This window comes from Sturnus vulgaris, chromosome 3 (genome assembly GCF_052056855.1).
Source record: "Sturnus vulgaris isolate bStuVul1 chromosome 3, bStuVul1.hap1, whole genome shotgun sequence".
NCBI lineage: Eukaryota > Metazoa > Chordata > Aves > Passeriformes > Sturnidae > Sturnus > Sturnus vulgaris.
The window spans coordinates 19,813,101-19,829,272 of NC_142245.1; the positions used below are offsets into that span (position 1 = coordinate 19,813,101).

At 41.3% G+C, this 16,172-nt stretch overlaps 2 protein-coding genes across 6 annotated transcripts in view; both read right to left on the minus strand.

The window, feature by feature from the left end:
- Window positions 1-398: 398 nt before the first annotated feature.
- C3H1orf115 (chromosome 3 C1orf115 homolog) lies at window positions 399-3,640 on the minus strand. Its single transcript, XM_014892250.2, has 2 exons — window positions 3,206-3,640; window positions 399-843 (listed from the first exon to the last, which is right to left on the minus strand). The coding sequence occupies exons 1-2, from the start codon at window positions 3,491-3,493 to the stop codon at window positions 724-726; spliced, it is 408 nt and encodes a 135-aa protein (XP_014747736.2). The 5' UTR covers window positions 3,494-3,640; the 3' UTR covers window positions 399-723.
- Window positions 3,641-6,240: 2,600 nt separating this feature from the next.
- MARK1 (microtubule affinity regulating kinase 1) overlaps window positions 6,241-16,172 on the minus strand; it is a 57,272-nt gene continuing 47,340 nt past the window's right edge. For 2 of the 5 annotated variants that reach the window (XM_014892245.2, XM_014892247.2), the window contains 4 exons: window positions 14,171-14,329; window positions 13,153-13,407; window positions 10,395-10,439; window positions 6,241-8,336 (listed from right to left, as the gene is read on the minus strand). In XM_014892245.2, coding sequence (XP_014747731.1) covers window positions 7,982-8,336; window positions 10,395-10,439; window positions 13,153-13,407; window positions 14,171-14,329 — 814 coding nt within the window. In that variant the 3' untranslated portion in view covers window positions 6,241-7,981. The remainder of the gene's footprint in view (window positions 8,337-10,394; window positions 10,440-13,152; window positions 13,408-14,170; window positions 14,330-16,172) is intronic. The other 3 variants (XM_014892246.2, XM_088161156.1, XM_088161154.1) reach the window with 3 other exon arrangements.

The following is a 16,172-nucleotide window of genomic DNA, read 5'->3' on the forward strand; positions in this document are numbered from 1 at the left end:
TAGTTGCAGAGGAAAACTTTAAAATGTTAATCATAGTGAGCCTTCAGTGCTGCAAAATCACAAACACACACCTCATTTTCTTTTTGGATTTTTACATCTTTCTCATGATTATTTAAAGGCTCATTATGTCCAGTGTTTGAAATGAACAACCATGATGCAGCAAAGCTCTCCATGTCTCAGGCCACATTCCATTTATGTCCAAGTATATTTTTAAGTACACTCATAATCTTAACCCTATCAGGTAAAATAACACCACCAAACTCAGAATCCCAGAGAAACAGAGACTGTCTTTTCCTAATCCTCTGCTGTTTGCTTCTTCCACTGCTTTGACAATTTCTCTCACTACCCAAACTCATCTCTACCTCCCCAGCTGCTCTCCTATCCTCTGTTTTCCTTCATTTCTCTCTCCCTCATCAACTTGCTTTTCCATCCATCCTTGGCTCCCTTCCACACAGCACGAAGCTCTGGAAAACCAACTCATGCCCGAAGACCAACTTCAATTAATCAAAGATTATTTTCTCATCCTTTTGCTTCTTTGACCCGATCTGATTTTACAAAGCACTGGAATTTTTTTTCAGATAAGAGGACTCAGTCTTGGAAAGGGCCTGGCGCAGGGGCTCAGGGCTGTTGGTCCAGGAGGTTTTTCAGATCCAGGTCTCAAATTTAATCCTGAGAAAGCAGCAATGGCCTCGTGTCCTCTCCCGTGGGGCACAGGGAGCTGCGTTAGCGGACGAAGGACGCCACGTGTGCTGACACTCCAAAGGGAGCAGAATAGGCTGCTGCTAATCCTTGCAGGCCGACCACCAAGTAGTGACAACCCTTCTGCAGAACCTTCCCGACATTCTGAGGAGAGAGATGAGAAAAAGAGATAAAAAAAAGATAAGGTGATAGAAAATACCTTCACATAAAATCATTCCGACAGCCAATGTCACGGCCCCAGAAAATGAAATTCTCCCACAGCTAAAAAGGGTTGGAGAGTGGAAAAACATTTTACCATCTATTTTTACATAGGCATACACACCCACAGGGTATAGTTAAACTGAACGGATGCAGCCTCCACAGGAAGCCAGGCTTTTACACGTGATTCTATTCAAGAATAAAATTAGTTTAAATTCACCCTAGTTTGTGGAAGTACATCATTCCCACATTACACGTTCTAACGATGTTAGTAATTCCTAGAAGTTCATAAGGTGCTAAAACTGGAGCTGAAGAAGGCGGCAGTAATCACTGAGAATACTTTTATGGAAATATCACTGCTTTTCATCAAAATAAGATTTTTTTTGTCAAAATAAAAAACTTTTGATCCACATCAGTACACATTCAGGAACTCATCTATGTACTGCACTAGAGATAAACTTGCCATGAATTATTTAACTGAAAATCTTAATTTAATTTTAATTTCATTTTTGATAGTTTTTGCTCATGTGGCTGCTCATGACTGGGGAATTAATACAATGTGGTCAGATTTGGAGGAGTATCAGAATTAATTTTTAGCAACTCTTTATGGTTGTGTGGGACTAGATTAAAATGACCTCTTGTAACATAGAAAACACTGAATCTGAGTAAATACTTTTAAATCAGCGAAATCTAGTCAATATCTATTATATTCTTCTGATTTCATAAAACTGGATTACTTTACTTAAAGAAGTTCTGGCACATAAAAGCCTTCAGCTGTCATGATGCTACCACACATTTGAACTTTGATGGTTTTACTCCTATGGAAACTTACTCAAAAGGAGTTAAGACGCCAAAATAAAAAGGCAGCTCGAGCCTGGGGGCAGATCCTGAGGCTGGAGGAGGAAATGCAGAGCCTTCCCTTCCCACATCTGCCCCTGCCCTCACTATGGCACACTGGAGTCTTCTTCCCCCCTGCCTGCCCTTCACTTACCTACCTACATCTAACCAGTTCTTTCATGAGTTGTTCTTTATGCCAGAGCCAAACTGGCAATCCTTCCCCGTGGGAATGTCATCTGACCAACACAAAAGGGAATGCACAGTGCCCAAGAACTGGCCTGTGCTCTAAACACCATTCAAAGCACCTTTAGACCAACAGCACCACCAGCAAGGTGATGACCTGCTGCAATCATTCTCACAAAACTGCACCTTACAGATCAGGCCTACAGGCTTGAGACACCTTCCTACAGCATGGGACCCGGAAAACACAATGCTGGAAACTCAAAGAATCAAATTCATCACAAAAGAATGAAATATTCTTGTCATTTCTTTATGAAACAGTAGGATTTGAGAGGCGGCTCTTGCCAGTGCTGACATCTGTAAACTCTATTTCAGAAGTAACTTTGCCAAGCTAATGGCATTTTCAGCATGTCAGACATAGCAAGCATATCTTTACCAAAATCATGTTTTTTTTAATAGAATGCAGTAGAAAGTCATGTCTCATGCTGACACCTGTAATCTCAGCAGCAGGAAAAGGATTCCTGACAACAGACAGGTTTGTCCTGCCTAACACAGAAACTGTTTTTTCCTACAAACATCCAAGACATACTTGACATGTACTTAAGTGACAAGAACAAGAGAAAAACAATAGAATTCTTCCACATGGCAGCTTTGTAACCAAAGGCACCGATCTTCCGGTGGGAGGAAAACCAAACCACCAGACTGCAGGACTTGTGACTTCCCACACAGGAAAGCAAAAGAACAATTTTGATCCAAAATTGTTGTTACGGATGAAGAACAAGCTGCAATTCTTTCCCTGTAACTCACAGCAGTGATTTCTAAGGGTCACCTTGGCCAAGGAATGTCCTGCAGGGCTGTTTACCGTTTCTTTCGGGCACTTCAATGGAAGGGAAAAAAATGCAGGCCAATTAACTGGAAGTTTTAAGGAATAGTTTTTAAAATTATGACGCCGAGGAAAACACAGAACCAAGTGAGGCAAAGCACCCGTCACATGGATCAGCTTAGTGTCATTTTCACTCCGAATAGACAGATTTTGTGCTCTTTGATCCAGGCGACGGTCGGTGTCCAGCCTCCCCCAGCAGCACCGGCTCCTTCCCGGGCAGGTCCGGAGCAAGCCCCGATCCCCACCTCGGAGCCGGGCGCCGCTTCTGAAATTCCTGCGGGATAAGGGGCATTCCGAGAGCCCCTCGGAACTGTCGGAGCCGAGGCCCCGCTGCCCTCCCGGCACCGCAGACCCCGTGCCGGGGACCCGGTGTCGAGGGTCCCCGCTCCGGCCGCGCCGTGCCCTCACCTTTCCGTACTTCTTCAGGCGCTTGCCATAGGGCCGCTTGCCGGGGGCCCGCGGCGGCCGCAGCGGCTCGTAGGGGCCGGGCAGGACGGCGAAGCGCACCTTCTTGCCCCCGGCACCCTCCTCCTCCTCCTCCTCCTGCTGCTGCAGCACGGCCGGCCGCGGGGCCCCGGCGCTGCCCGCCGCCGCCTCCTCCTCTTCGCCGGGCAGGATGGAGACCTGGTCGTCGCCGGGCCCGCGGCGGGAGAACCTGCCCCTCACCTTGGCGCCCAGCCGCGCACCCACCGTCATGGTGCCGCCGGGCGCCGACCCGTCTGCGCCGACCTCGGGCGCTTCCTCCGCCGCTGCGCCACAGGTGTGGCCGGAGGCGGCCGCTGCCCCCTCCCCGGGGCGGGACGGCTGCGGGAAGAGGCGCCCCGGCCCGGGGCTGGCGAGCGAGAGCCGGCGGTGCCCCCGGCTCCGGACCCTGGCCTCGTCGCCGCTCTGGTGCGGGAAGCCGGGAGCCGCTGCGGGAGCCCGGGATTGGAGCGGGTCAGCTCAGCGGGGACAGGTGAGCGCTGACGGGGCGGCACAGCCCCGCACCGCCCCTGGGCTGCTCCGGCCTCGGGCCGCCAGAGCCTCGGAAGATCCTTCCGAGATACCGCACGCACTGCCCCGGCCCACGGCAGCACCGCTCCGGGAGGTCACGCTCTTTCCCTGTCAGCGAAAAACGCCAAGCTCCTTGGACATCCCTCTGTTATAGGTGTTCCTACTAAAGCCGTGGGTGAACAGCCTCTTCAGTCCTGGGCTGCGTTCGGCCACCCCTGGCCAAGTGGAAAGCGGCGAAGAAGTTTCTCAGTGGCTTTTGCCCAGATGCTGGGGTAAGCTGTGATAGCCCCACCTCCGCGGCTGGGGTGCTGCAGTCTAACAGCTGCCTCTCCTAAGCATTGCTCCTCAACTGGGGTACACCAAGAAACGCAGAATTTTACAGGGGTGCGTAATACACCAGTTGGTGTATTTATCAACATTTGATATGCATATGAACGCTTAGTATATGCAACACGGGGACAGACTAATCCTTTCCTCTGGAAAAGGAGGAAACGAACAAGGCCTCGAACCTACAGCTCCCCAAGATGTGTGCATAACATTTGTTAAGTAAATCCTGCACGTCACATTCTTATCTGCCCGAGGACGGTGATTCATCAGCTTCACAGCTCCAGAGAATGTGTAAAGAACAGTGGGGCCATGTCCCTGAAGGGTGGAAGGTGTGAGCTAAGTCTCAGGACTGTCACTACACAAATGCTCTATCCCATAAAGGAGCAGCTCTGAGGTAGGTAATTTTTCCCCGTCTTCCCAAGAGAGGCAGGCCTTTCCCCACAGACTTGGTTTGTACCTCACAAGTTTGCCTCCTTTTTCAGAATTCAACTATCAAAAACCTCACAGAACACATCTCTCAGCTGAGATTTAGTGCCTCCACTTGCATGGTGGCCGGGAAATCACACGTTCCGAGATGAATATGTCTAAGGTACCCTTAGGTGTTTGACATCAGATACAAAACCTCACGTCTAAACAGCTCATGGAATTTTAGCATCATCCATTACTATATGGCATAATGACCCCACTTGGTTCTCCAGCAGTGTCATTCATTCAGTGGACTAGGAATGACTGTTTATTATATTTTCAGATTCATATACATTTTAATGCTTTTCAACTGGACTGTGTGAAAAGGGATGCACTAGTTTTGGAAATGTTGGTATACCTCAAAGAAAGAAATAATGCAAAAAAAACCCCAACCCAGACCAGCTGAACCATGCAGTAACCCCACTGCTCCCCCTCCACCCATCCCAAACAGCCCCCAGTGATGCTGCCAACAAATTACAGTTGAATTCATGAGGCCTCTGAAGAGTCGAGGCATCCCTACCCCTGCCTGGAGCTGGGAAATATGATGTGGCTTTAAAACTCTTTTGTATTAACTTAAATCTGTGCTGATAAAGTGCCACACCAGTCCCTTCCCACATGGAAGTTGGGAACATTTGGATCTGAAATGCAGCTTATCCCACACTTACCTAAGGTCCAGCACAAGGCAACTCTTGAGGGCACCCAGAACTAGGCACTGAGTTTGGGTAGGCACCCTCTCACTGATCCCAGACTAAGAAGACAGCTTGCCAATAAAACCAGAGACCGTTTTCAGAACTGCTTCCTCTGATCTTCCCATCTTACTCCTGCTGGGCAGATTTGGAAAGCCAAATGCTGCACTTATGTGCACCTACACCTTTTGCACTCAGACTGTGTCCTTGAGGAAGCTCTGGGTATACTTGCTATGGAGAGCATAAGGTGGGTCACACCTCATCTTCCAGCAAGGCAAAAGGAGGAGGGGACAGGGTTTAGGAATCAGGGCAGTTTCACACTGCTGGCAGCCACTGGACAGAACACCATCTGCAAGCTGCCCTGATATATAAACGTTATATAAACATGGCAGGGCCATGTTTCATGAGAAAGTTGAACTAAAATTCATCAGCTCTGCCCTCTGGAAAAGCTGTGTGTTTTATCTGGTTACATGGAGTGGTGAAAACCAGCGGCAATCTAGGGCAAAGTTAGCCATGGAAAAACAGTGCCTGTAAAGCGGGAAGCTCTCCTAAGTACTTAATCTACTGTCTCACAGCATGACCTATATTTTTTCCACTGAACCTCCTGAAAAGGCAAAGGGTTTTGTTTCATGACCAAGTTCATACATGACCTTAGATTAGTATCACTGTTACATTCCAGTTGTGTATTTTTAAGAATAATTGAGCATTTATGGACACTTATGGGTGAATTGAGCAGACACACAACCCCCTCCTCCCCAGACTGGTTTTTGGTGAATTCCTGTAAAATCTCCTGGACATCCATTTCTAAGCAATGCTAACCACTGACAGTTTCTGAAACAGAGCAGGACCACTGAACCCATGCAATGCTAATCCTGAATTCACACCATGCTGAAGATGGAGCCTGTGCACCTTTAAATTGTTTTGCTACCTGCAGTAATGAGATGTGCTTTTATAAAGGGCAAACAACAAGTATTTTAGTATGAGAACTGTTCAAGTAAGTTTTAATAGAGTGCACCAGTGAATCAAGATGACTTGCATCAGATTTGGTTCAATGAACATCAGATAAAAAAAGAAAAGGGGCTACAGTTCTTTCTTTCCAAACACCACCCTTTTTCTAAGGCAACAATACACGTCCATTTCCGAACATAACTGTTACATAGGAAAGCTACATCACAGTACAGTATGTAAAGTCCATCTCGGTCAAGAAGCCATTAGAGAATGGCACATTTACTACACTTACAGCTTTCTAACTTAGGGTTACAGAGTTTACCACAGCTTTTTTTTTAATTTTTATTTTTTAAAGTGACAATTTCTTAATGAACTTTCTATTCTTCACAAGAGTGTGCAGATGGGGCCCATATGTTGATATTACAGTAATTACGACATTAAATAACATTGCACAACCAACCTCTATGGTTAATTCAGTACAAAAGAACAAGTATTAAAATGTACCAGTACTAGTGGTTTTACATAGTTTATAGTCATTAATTATGAAGGAAAAAAAAAAGTGGGGCTGTTTTTTTTTTCTTTTCTGTAGGCAAGTGCCTAATTACAAAGCTGCACATTACAGGCATAATGAAGTGGAATAAATACAAGAAATCTGGTAAAATATTAAACACAAACAGGTTACATGGGAACAAACTGTACAACCACAAAAGCATAAATCAACAATTTATCATTATAAACAATGTATGTTTAGCTGTAAAATATTATGTAGAATTGCATGTACTCTTTGGGGGCACATGTTCCAAAAGCCAAGCTAATTCCTGAGGTGGTATTATTAACTTACACAATTGGTCAACACTTCAGATTATCTTGTGCTATTAAACAGTCCCAATGTTAATAGATTTCCATAAAATGGAATTTGTAGTATTCTGAAGGCAGCAAATAAGTGATATTTTACACCAAGATATTCAAATGAGATAATTCCGGTTCTCCATTTGGTGCTACATTTGTTAATGAGCCATGGGAATTATAAGCACTGGAATTTGCAGACAGAAATCACTTATGCCTGGTTTCTGTTCCCCCACAGCTCTGAGCTGGCCAAAGGCAGAACAAAGTTTCTAAACTGTAAGTGCCAACACTGTAAACATATTTGTCTCTTTTTTTTCAACTAAACACTGTCCAATAACAAGGATAAGAGCCAAAGATAAGCAGGAACAGTCTCATGTAGAACAAAAGCCAATTACTCATCGACTTTTGGTTCAACTCATGAACAATTTTTAAATAATTAAAAATGGTCATGCTACAGTTGTGAAAACTGGTTTGTGCATTTGACTCAGGACACAAGTTTTTAAAAAACACATGGTAGAGGTAAGACTTATAAAACCCACCAAAAATGTAAATGATAGGGAAGAACTTTTCCAACTCAAAGCATCAAACATACATTTCTGTGCAGAAATCTAGACAACTATACAAGATCTGAATTTAAGCAGTCATCTTTTTATTATACAACTCTATGAACATAAAATGAACAGAATGCTCTATATACTTACCTGTACATGTGAACATAACTTCTTTAGCTACAGTTATTTAATATAGGTCATACTGGATTTAACTTTACAATTCTGAATAACTATGTATAACCTTATTGCAATAAGGGCAATTTCTACATGGGGAATTTCACAGGCCAATCACATTAGGCGAAACCAGTACATTCAAAGTGTAGAATCATGTATGAATCTTCCCTGATCCCAAAGAATTTAGGTTCTCTTTACAGCTTAAGCTCGTTTGCTATCTTGGATGCAATGTTCTTAAATGCAATAGAAGTCCCAGATATTCTCTTGAAGCGAACTCCATTGAGCGACAATCGTGGCAGTTTGCAGACTTCCATCTCCCACTGAACAAGGCTGTCTTGTCGTGCATCACCGTGGACACAGAAGAGCAAAAACCTCTCTTTCTGTTCGTAATCACAGTTATTGGCATCTAACACTTTCCGAATCTCTCTCATCATATCGTTCGGGTCCATAGAACTCGTGGTCTTCATACTCCACGTGAACCGCAAGGAGCGTGGCTTTGAATCTTTGCTATCCTCCTTCTCTCTGTCTTTAGGCTCCCCAGAAACACTCCTGGAACAAGTGACACACAGCAAAGTCAAAACCAGAGCAGTGTAGCCGAGAGAGAGAGAAGAGAAGAGAAATACAGTTCTTGAGCAGGGGTTTCTAAACTGCCATAGAGATGCCACGAGTGGCAGGCAAGCTAATTCAGGGAGTGGGATGGACACTGCTGGAACAGCCCTGCCCCACGTGCTGCACACGTGTGCTCGGCACAGCACCGTGCCACGGTAGTGGCACACAGCAAAGCAAGTTTGGAAACCCCTGCTCTACGATGTTCTGATGGCAACATGTGCAATGGGAACTGCAGCAGACACACGTTACTCCATACTGCTCCAAAGAAAGTGGAATCTATGTAAAAGCATGACTGAAGTTCTGCTGATTTCATGATCTGGAGCATGCTATACAGCAACAAAACTGAAGTTGAGGGACACAGTCCTGAAGCAAAAATCATACTGTAAAAGCAGCAGAGGAAGAAATCCCACCCTGCAATTCACAACTCCCCTCTTTTCTGCCTTCCCCCCGTTTTGTATTTGTTTAGAGTTTTGACCTCTCTCTGTGTCGAAAGACCTCATAATAACATGTTTTATTTTAACTGATGAGGCAGAATTTTGGATTGCAATTCGGTTGTGAACAGCCTGTTGGTCACCATCTGAGTACATGGCCAGCAGCTTTTACAAGTAAGAAACAGCGATGTGTGTTTAACAAATACAGACACAAACTATTTTATTTGATAAAGGACAAAATTGCAAGGAAGCAATTTCCAATTAATGCTCTTAGTCTGATGCTTCCTTATCAAATAGATTACTTGTTCCATTGCAGAAAACATTTTGAGAACTAGCACTAATTATTTTAAATTAATTCCACAGTCAGCTGTATCTGTTCTTGCCCCAGGTACTCCTGATGCTGACGCCTCCCCATCCATCACTGGGGAAAGGTGCTGCTCTCATTTTGAGTCTATAAACCGTCATTATTATTCAGAGAGGAGTCAAAACAAACACTTTTAATTCAACTTTGTGTGACCCCCCAGAGAACCACATAGATATTAAGGGAGAGAGCAGGGGTAAGATCTCACATGACTTTTTTAGCCCAAAACAGACACTGTAGGATGACAAAAAGCAAAGAAAGCTAGAGAATGAAAAGCAAGAGCTGAAAGCAACTTTACACTTCATTTGAACACTCAGTCTCTTTTCCCTTTCCATATCCAAGAATCTGACAGCTAAGAGACTCTGAATTGAAAAGGGCTAACTTAGATAAATGCATTGTGTATTATATACAGTGTATCTGGGTAAGAATGTGTTTATTTTTTTTTTAAATAGAGGCTTTCTGTTTTGAAAACTAAATCAATACTTTCTGTAAGTGACCAGTTTAGAATGAATGCAAACTACAATGCCTGTTCATTAGAGAGCAGAAAAATAAAGAGGTATGCACTGTGCTTAAGCACACCAAAAGCTGAAACATGGCAAAAGAGCAGATATACTGGAAAATGAGCATATGAAAGAATGTTTTATTGCTAACAAAGCATCTATAGATTTGCGTACAGTGGTTGCCACAGAAATTCAATATTTGGCAGTCACCACCCCTTTTGTCTGAATGTCACTTGCTTTATTTCTCAGAGCAAGTGACATTCATTTCTCAGGGACTATAAGGTGTTTACTTATGGCAAGCAGCAGCTTTAATAATGAGCACAGTATGTAACTATAGTAAAAATTTAATAAGATACATATATACACACGGACACACGAAGCATTTACAATGTCCACTGAAACCAAAAGTAAACACCATTAAATATTTGCAAGTCAAAACACGATTTTAAGTGCCTAAAGGATTGGTTTACTCCTACAGGGGGCTTTTTTTACTCAAAGGAATACGCTCACAAAGTTTTGTATTAAATACTTCGCAAGAAAGCAGAAATGAGGGATATAAAGGACCTCGCCAAGACCCCCTCCCCCCAAATAGAAAACATTTTTGAAATACAGAATACTATTCTCTTTTACATCTTGATTTAAAAGGCTTTAAGAAATCACTTGATTCGAAAGACCTAGGAGCGAAGTATTAATAGTGACTCCTCACCTTGAGGTGTCAGTTCTGCCACTGGCTTCGCCTTCACTTGGATCCCTCAAAACAAAGTTAAGGTTGAGATTCAATGATAAAGGTGAAAAATAAAAGTTAAGAAAACCTACACCTAGAACAATGTTAAATAGCTACTGACAAAAAAAAAAAAAAATCAGTATAATAATGTCAAGCCTAATACTGTTTAATAGAATTTTTTCACAGCTGTAATTTTAGTTTCCCTTTATGACACCTTAGTTCTTTCCAGCTCTAACATGTAATTGTTTCATTTTTTCCCCAACTGATGGCAGAATTAACATGTTATTCTGAACCTACTGCAGACAGAGCAATGGCCACATGTAATTCCAGCAAGCACAGAGGAGCAGTTGGTCACAGTGGTCCAGGGGGGCTCCACTCTGCACCCTTGTGGGTCAGGCCTTTGTGTATCCCTGAAAGCACTTTGAGACAAGCCCATGCTTAAGCACACTCAAGCAATTAACAATAAGATGTGCCTAAGAGTTTGTGAGACCAAATGTTTGAAGCCCAGTTCAGGAAGGTTACTTCAACATCTGCTTAACTTTAAGCAAATCAGCTGTTACACTAACTTCAGTAAGATTACCAGAGAACTGCAGATTAAATGCATCTTTAACTTGTTGCATTAGAGCTGTGCTTTGCAAGGAACTGCTTTATGTCTCTTTAGTATGAAGCAACTTGAAAAATATCCCCAGATTGTGTAAGCCACCTAGGTATGTTCCTAGTGCTGCTGTATCAATAATATTTAGCACCCAATTTCAATTGCCTGATTAATGTAGTATCTTCAAAACACTAATACTTTAGTAACTAACACCAGAGAAGTATCATTTGACATGAACCATTGATTCAATATCCTATTCACTAAGCATTCTAATTATGCATTTATTTCATATACTTACCAGAAAAGGCATTTACCCTTGTCAAAAGTTAGTATAAAAAGTCTTTCATGACACCTTCTAGTCAAAGTATGCTTTAAACCATTATTTCCTGAACAGTACAGAAGTTAAAAGTTATGTGATCCAACTCAAAGAACAGCAAAAAAATAACCTCCTGGACCTCCACCCATGTAATTCCAGCCATTAAATCTTAAACAGCCCAAATTAAAAAAAAAAAAATCTAAAAACACAACAAAGCACCCCACCATCACCACTAACAGAACAAACACACACCTTACAGGGCCTGACAAAATATACTTTTAACATTATAAAGCATATTAGGAAACTGTATAAAATCTTCTATAATAAAGATAAATTTAAAATACATCAATTTAGTATTTAGTTTAAAATATTATTTTAATATTTTAAGATAATGAAAGTATTATTTTTTTGATCTACCTCTTAAAAACAAAGTCAAAATAATATTACTTTCCAAAAATCAAGGAGCTATTACACAAAAAAGCAGCCTGTACTCTTGAAATTGATTAGTTACTCAACAGAAAATACCTTTCTTCCCATTTAGAAATCTACACTGACAACAGTTGACTAGCTTTGCTGTAATACTTTTTTTCTCTTTATAATCAGAGAACAATTCTCTCCTTGCAACAATATAATTGCTGGAGATACCAATAATGGAGGATCACAATCCTGTATGTTCAGGTTTCTGGAAAAAGAAAACAATTCATACAGTTTTTTCTTTTTAGGTCTTCATAGGAGGTATTACTTAGACACATGCAGATGCACTACCAGCTCACCAGGTGAAATCAATTTTGTGAGGAACATCACTGCATTTCCAGCTCTCTTCTCTTCCCTTGTAGAACCACCTTATGTAATTCATTATATTTTACGTATAAATTTGCAACTACGAGCATAACCAAACTTTTCATTTATCTTTTTGAACCTGCACACAAATGGTAGAATTCAGTGTGCAACAGCCTGATCAGGAAGGGAAAGAGATTTCCAGGATGTGATTGTGTTGTAAAACTGAGAATAATGCATTATGGACACATCCATAAACAGGCTTGAGAATTAATAGACAGATCTGGTAGAAAGAGGCAAACTGAAAATTAAGTCCCCTTTTGGGAAAGCTCTTGTGACTGCTAAGTCAACAGTCACTTCATCTTGAGCAGTGTATTCAAAAACCTCTCTCATCACCTCTCCTCACAGGATTATTACTGATAGCATCATCCCAGGAATGAATGCAGATCCAGGATGTGTGGGTTTTCTTCTTTCAGAAATCTGAACTTATATTTGAAGAAGCTGGTGACATAATAAAACAGGCTGTATCATACTGAAATACTCTTATTTTCACACTTCCAGACTTCTGCCTGCTTCTGACTTCTCATTTATTCACAGATTTTACAATTACTTGAAATAACTTGTGAATGCGTACTCCTTTTAAGCACAGCAATAAAATGATTGCAAATATAGCCCTTGCAACAAACTGCATCCAATTTAAAAAGTAAAATATTGTTAACATGAAACAATGACTCATTTTGAAGTCACTCCTTTCAGTATTTAAATGAATTTAATTGTATCACAGCTGTGAAACAGGAGCAAAAGCCCTTTTTGAGCAGCGTTCTCTTGCTCCTTGAAGATAAAGAAGCAGCATACCGGGTCAAACAATGGTGAGAATATACACACAGAAGTGAAAGGAGGCAGATTCTGGAAAGAACACACGAACCAAACAGCGTTCTAACTACATTTATATTTACTTTAGAGTTAAACCGGAAATTGTCAATTAAAGCGCTGTTTACAGGCTGGGCTTTTACAATTCTGTTTTTTTTCCTCCTGAAACTCGAGGTACCAACCTGCGAACGAACTTGGAGGTGATCTTGCTGATGATGCCCGTGGACGTGCCCCTCCTGGCGTGCGCGAAGGCGCCGGTCTCGTGGGAGGGCGATGCGGGCGGGCCGTTGTAGGTGGCGTTGCGCCGCTCCCGCAGCTGCTCCCCGTGGAACGTGCTGCGGCTGGAGCTGCCCCGGGGAAAGCGCGTCCGGTCGGGAGTGGTGGTGCTAATGCTATGAGCAGATGGGGAGGCAGCAGGCACTCTTTGAGTTGCACTGCTGGGAAAACACAAGCATAAATAACGAGAAGACCAGGCTGAAAGCCCTCCTACATGACAACTGTTTCTCAAAGATGGGAAAGAAACCCCGCTTTTGATTCTTTTTAAAATCTGAGTGTGCTACTGATTTCCTTTTAGGATTCATACTCTGTTTGATTTTACAATGAAAATATCTCTTGATTATTTCTATCTCAAGTATTAAGAGCTGTTAAAAAAGTATACACAGATAATAGGACAAAAGGAAAAATGTAGAGAAGTCTGTAGCATGATCTGAAAGTGTCCCCAGCTCTCTTCCAGAGAAATGTGTTCATTAATACCCTTAACACAAGCACTCCCAAAAAACTTTATGGATATTTCTGAAGTCATAACCTGACAGAAAGAAGTGTATAAAGCTATTCAGGCAGTTAATAGTAAGAACTATACCGTGTGCTTTTAGACATTGAGCTTAGCAACCTACAAATCAGAGAAGTTAACATTCCACTATTTCATTTCAATTTATGGTGGCTCGTGTTGTACAGTCCCAGCTAAAGTACTCAAATTTTTAACTTTTCTAGAAGTTTCCAGAGGGAGGCAGTCAAGGAACTTCTTTAACTGCAAAGTGTGCCACGAACAAAATCATCTTTAAATCATCTGTAATACCCACAATACTCGAGCAAGCTCCTGTTTAAAACCAGAACGCAAGGTGGCACATTTGAGGTCTGTCACAAACTGAACGAGCATTTCCGAAGTGCACAGCAATAAAGACACTCCCATCAATCTGTTACCTTGGTCGGTAAGCTTCAGTACCATCTTTGATGGTTGGCAGTGTGACTTTGATAGGGTGACCAGAGGCAGACATAGACTTTTGATGCCGAGGGCGTGTGGAGACAGAGGCCACTGCAGAGCCTGCAGAGGATGTGCTGCTTGCAGACATTTCTGTCAGGCTTTTCCAAGGTAGCAAGGCAGCAGGGATGGACAAATGACAAGGGAAAAGAAAGGTTAGTGTAAAACCCCTTATTAAAAAAAGGGAGAAAATGAACTCATTTCTTCGTTTAGAACTCAGCAGTGTTGCTTAATTAAACAGAAGACTGAGTGACCAGGCCACCTTAGTCAGCTGAAGTAAAGAATACAGCATTCTAAGAAAATTATGTTCATCCATAAATGAATTCTCCAAATATATTAAGTTAGGCCTTTTCATTTCTCCCAAGATTAAAGCTTGCACACTCATTATTCAAAGTAATGAAGAAAGACTACAACGAATACAAGGACATAAAAAAAAAAACGAAAAAGAAATTCACAAAGACTTAAACAGATTGATTAAATAGACTCTCCTTTCGTGAATACACTTATTTGCAGGTAAAACAAACATCTAAAACATGAAGTATTTGGAACTGCTGTCACATTATCACTTGGAAGTGATTGGTTTTTAAAGGACCAATTTGTCCTCCAGACACTGCTGGGCTGAGTCAACCCCTTCAAAGTACAGTTCCTTCTATCATCACTTTTATTTCTCCTTCCTTAAGTGGCAAGAAAGATGGAAGTAGTGGCAAAACTATTGTGCCATTAATTTTTAAAACAAAAGCCGAATTAAGGCAAAATACAGCTTTGCCTCTACAAGCATAAGTGAAATTGCATTAATAATGTATTAGCAACTGGAGTCCCACAGCTAAATAATATCTGTAGCAAAGAGGTGAAGACTTCAGATGAATAATTCGATGACACAAGACATTCAGCTGCACCAAATCTAAATTCAACTGCAACACAACATCTTGTAGGAAAGGCAAATACTACAACTCAAAAGAATATTATTTCTAATTTTTCAGAATATGCTCAAAGAATTGAGCACAATTTTCACTGCACTCATGAAAGGAACAGGGACTAAGAATCTTTCAATACTATAAAAAAAATCAACTGTAAAAATGAAAAACGTTGAAAAGAATCCCTTCTCTTCATAGTGTTTTATGTATTAAATCTCTTGAAAGAAAAATATCTTTGTCAGAGCAGACAAAAACATCGTATTTGATATTATAACCCTCTATCTAAAATCATCTGTTACCTGCTTTTTTTCAAAAAAGGATTGTTACTAACCTTTGTTCAAATATTTGAAACTATACACAAAAATTTGGGAAAACACTTTTGAAAGCACCCATCCTATAATTTGAAATTAAAATGAAATTAACGAAGTACATGATAAAGCATAAAACTAATTTAAAGTGTTTAATTAAATAGTTGTCTTTTACGTGTTCCACGGCTCATCATTTCACTATAAATGAACAACCCTGTACTTCTCGTCTCTCATTTTAATGATGCATAAATTTTACGCGTCATTAAAAAATTCAAACACTGTAACAGAAAACAAAAGAAAACTACTAGACTATGCTATTTTGTGCCACATTTTTTTTTGTTCATGTTGTATTTGAATAGCTTGAAAAGCATCAGAGTAAGAATTGTTATTTGAATCTTAAAAAAAAAATAAAAATCCAGTTTTTATTACTCTCCATTAAAGCCAGTATTTTATTTTTCAGTCAAGTACACGGGTTAAACAACACCAGAGATGAAGAAAAGATTTTTTAAAAGACTCATGGGCAGTGTTAAACCCAATACTACTTAACAAAACATACTAAACTGAGCTTCATTGTCATCCCACAAGTAGGTACAAACTGGTTACCATCACTATGAAAATACTGTTCTGGCCAAAAACTTATATTAAAAACAATCAACAAATTTTAACCATTTCAGCTTTTTGAGTGGCTGGGGAGAAATGAAAAAGGATCAGGCTACACTGTC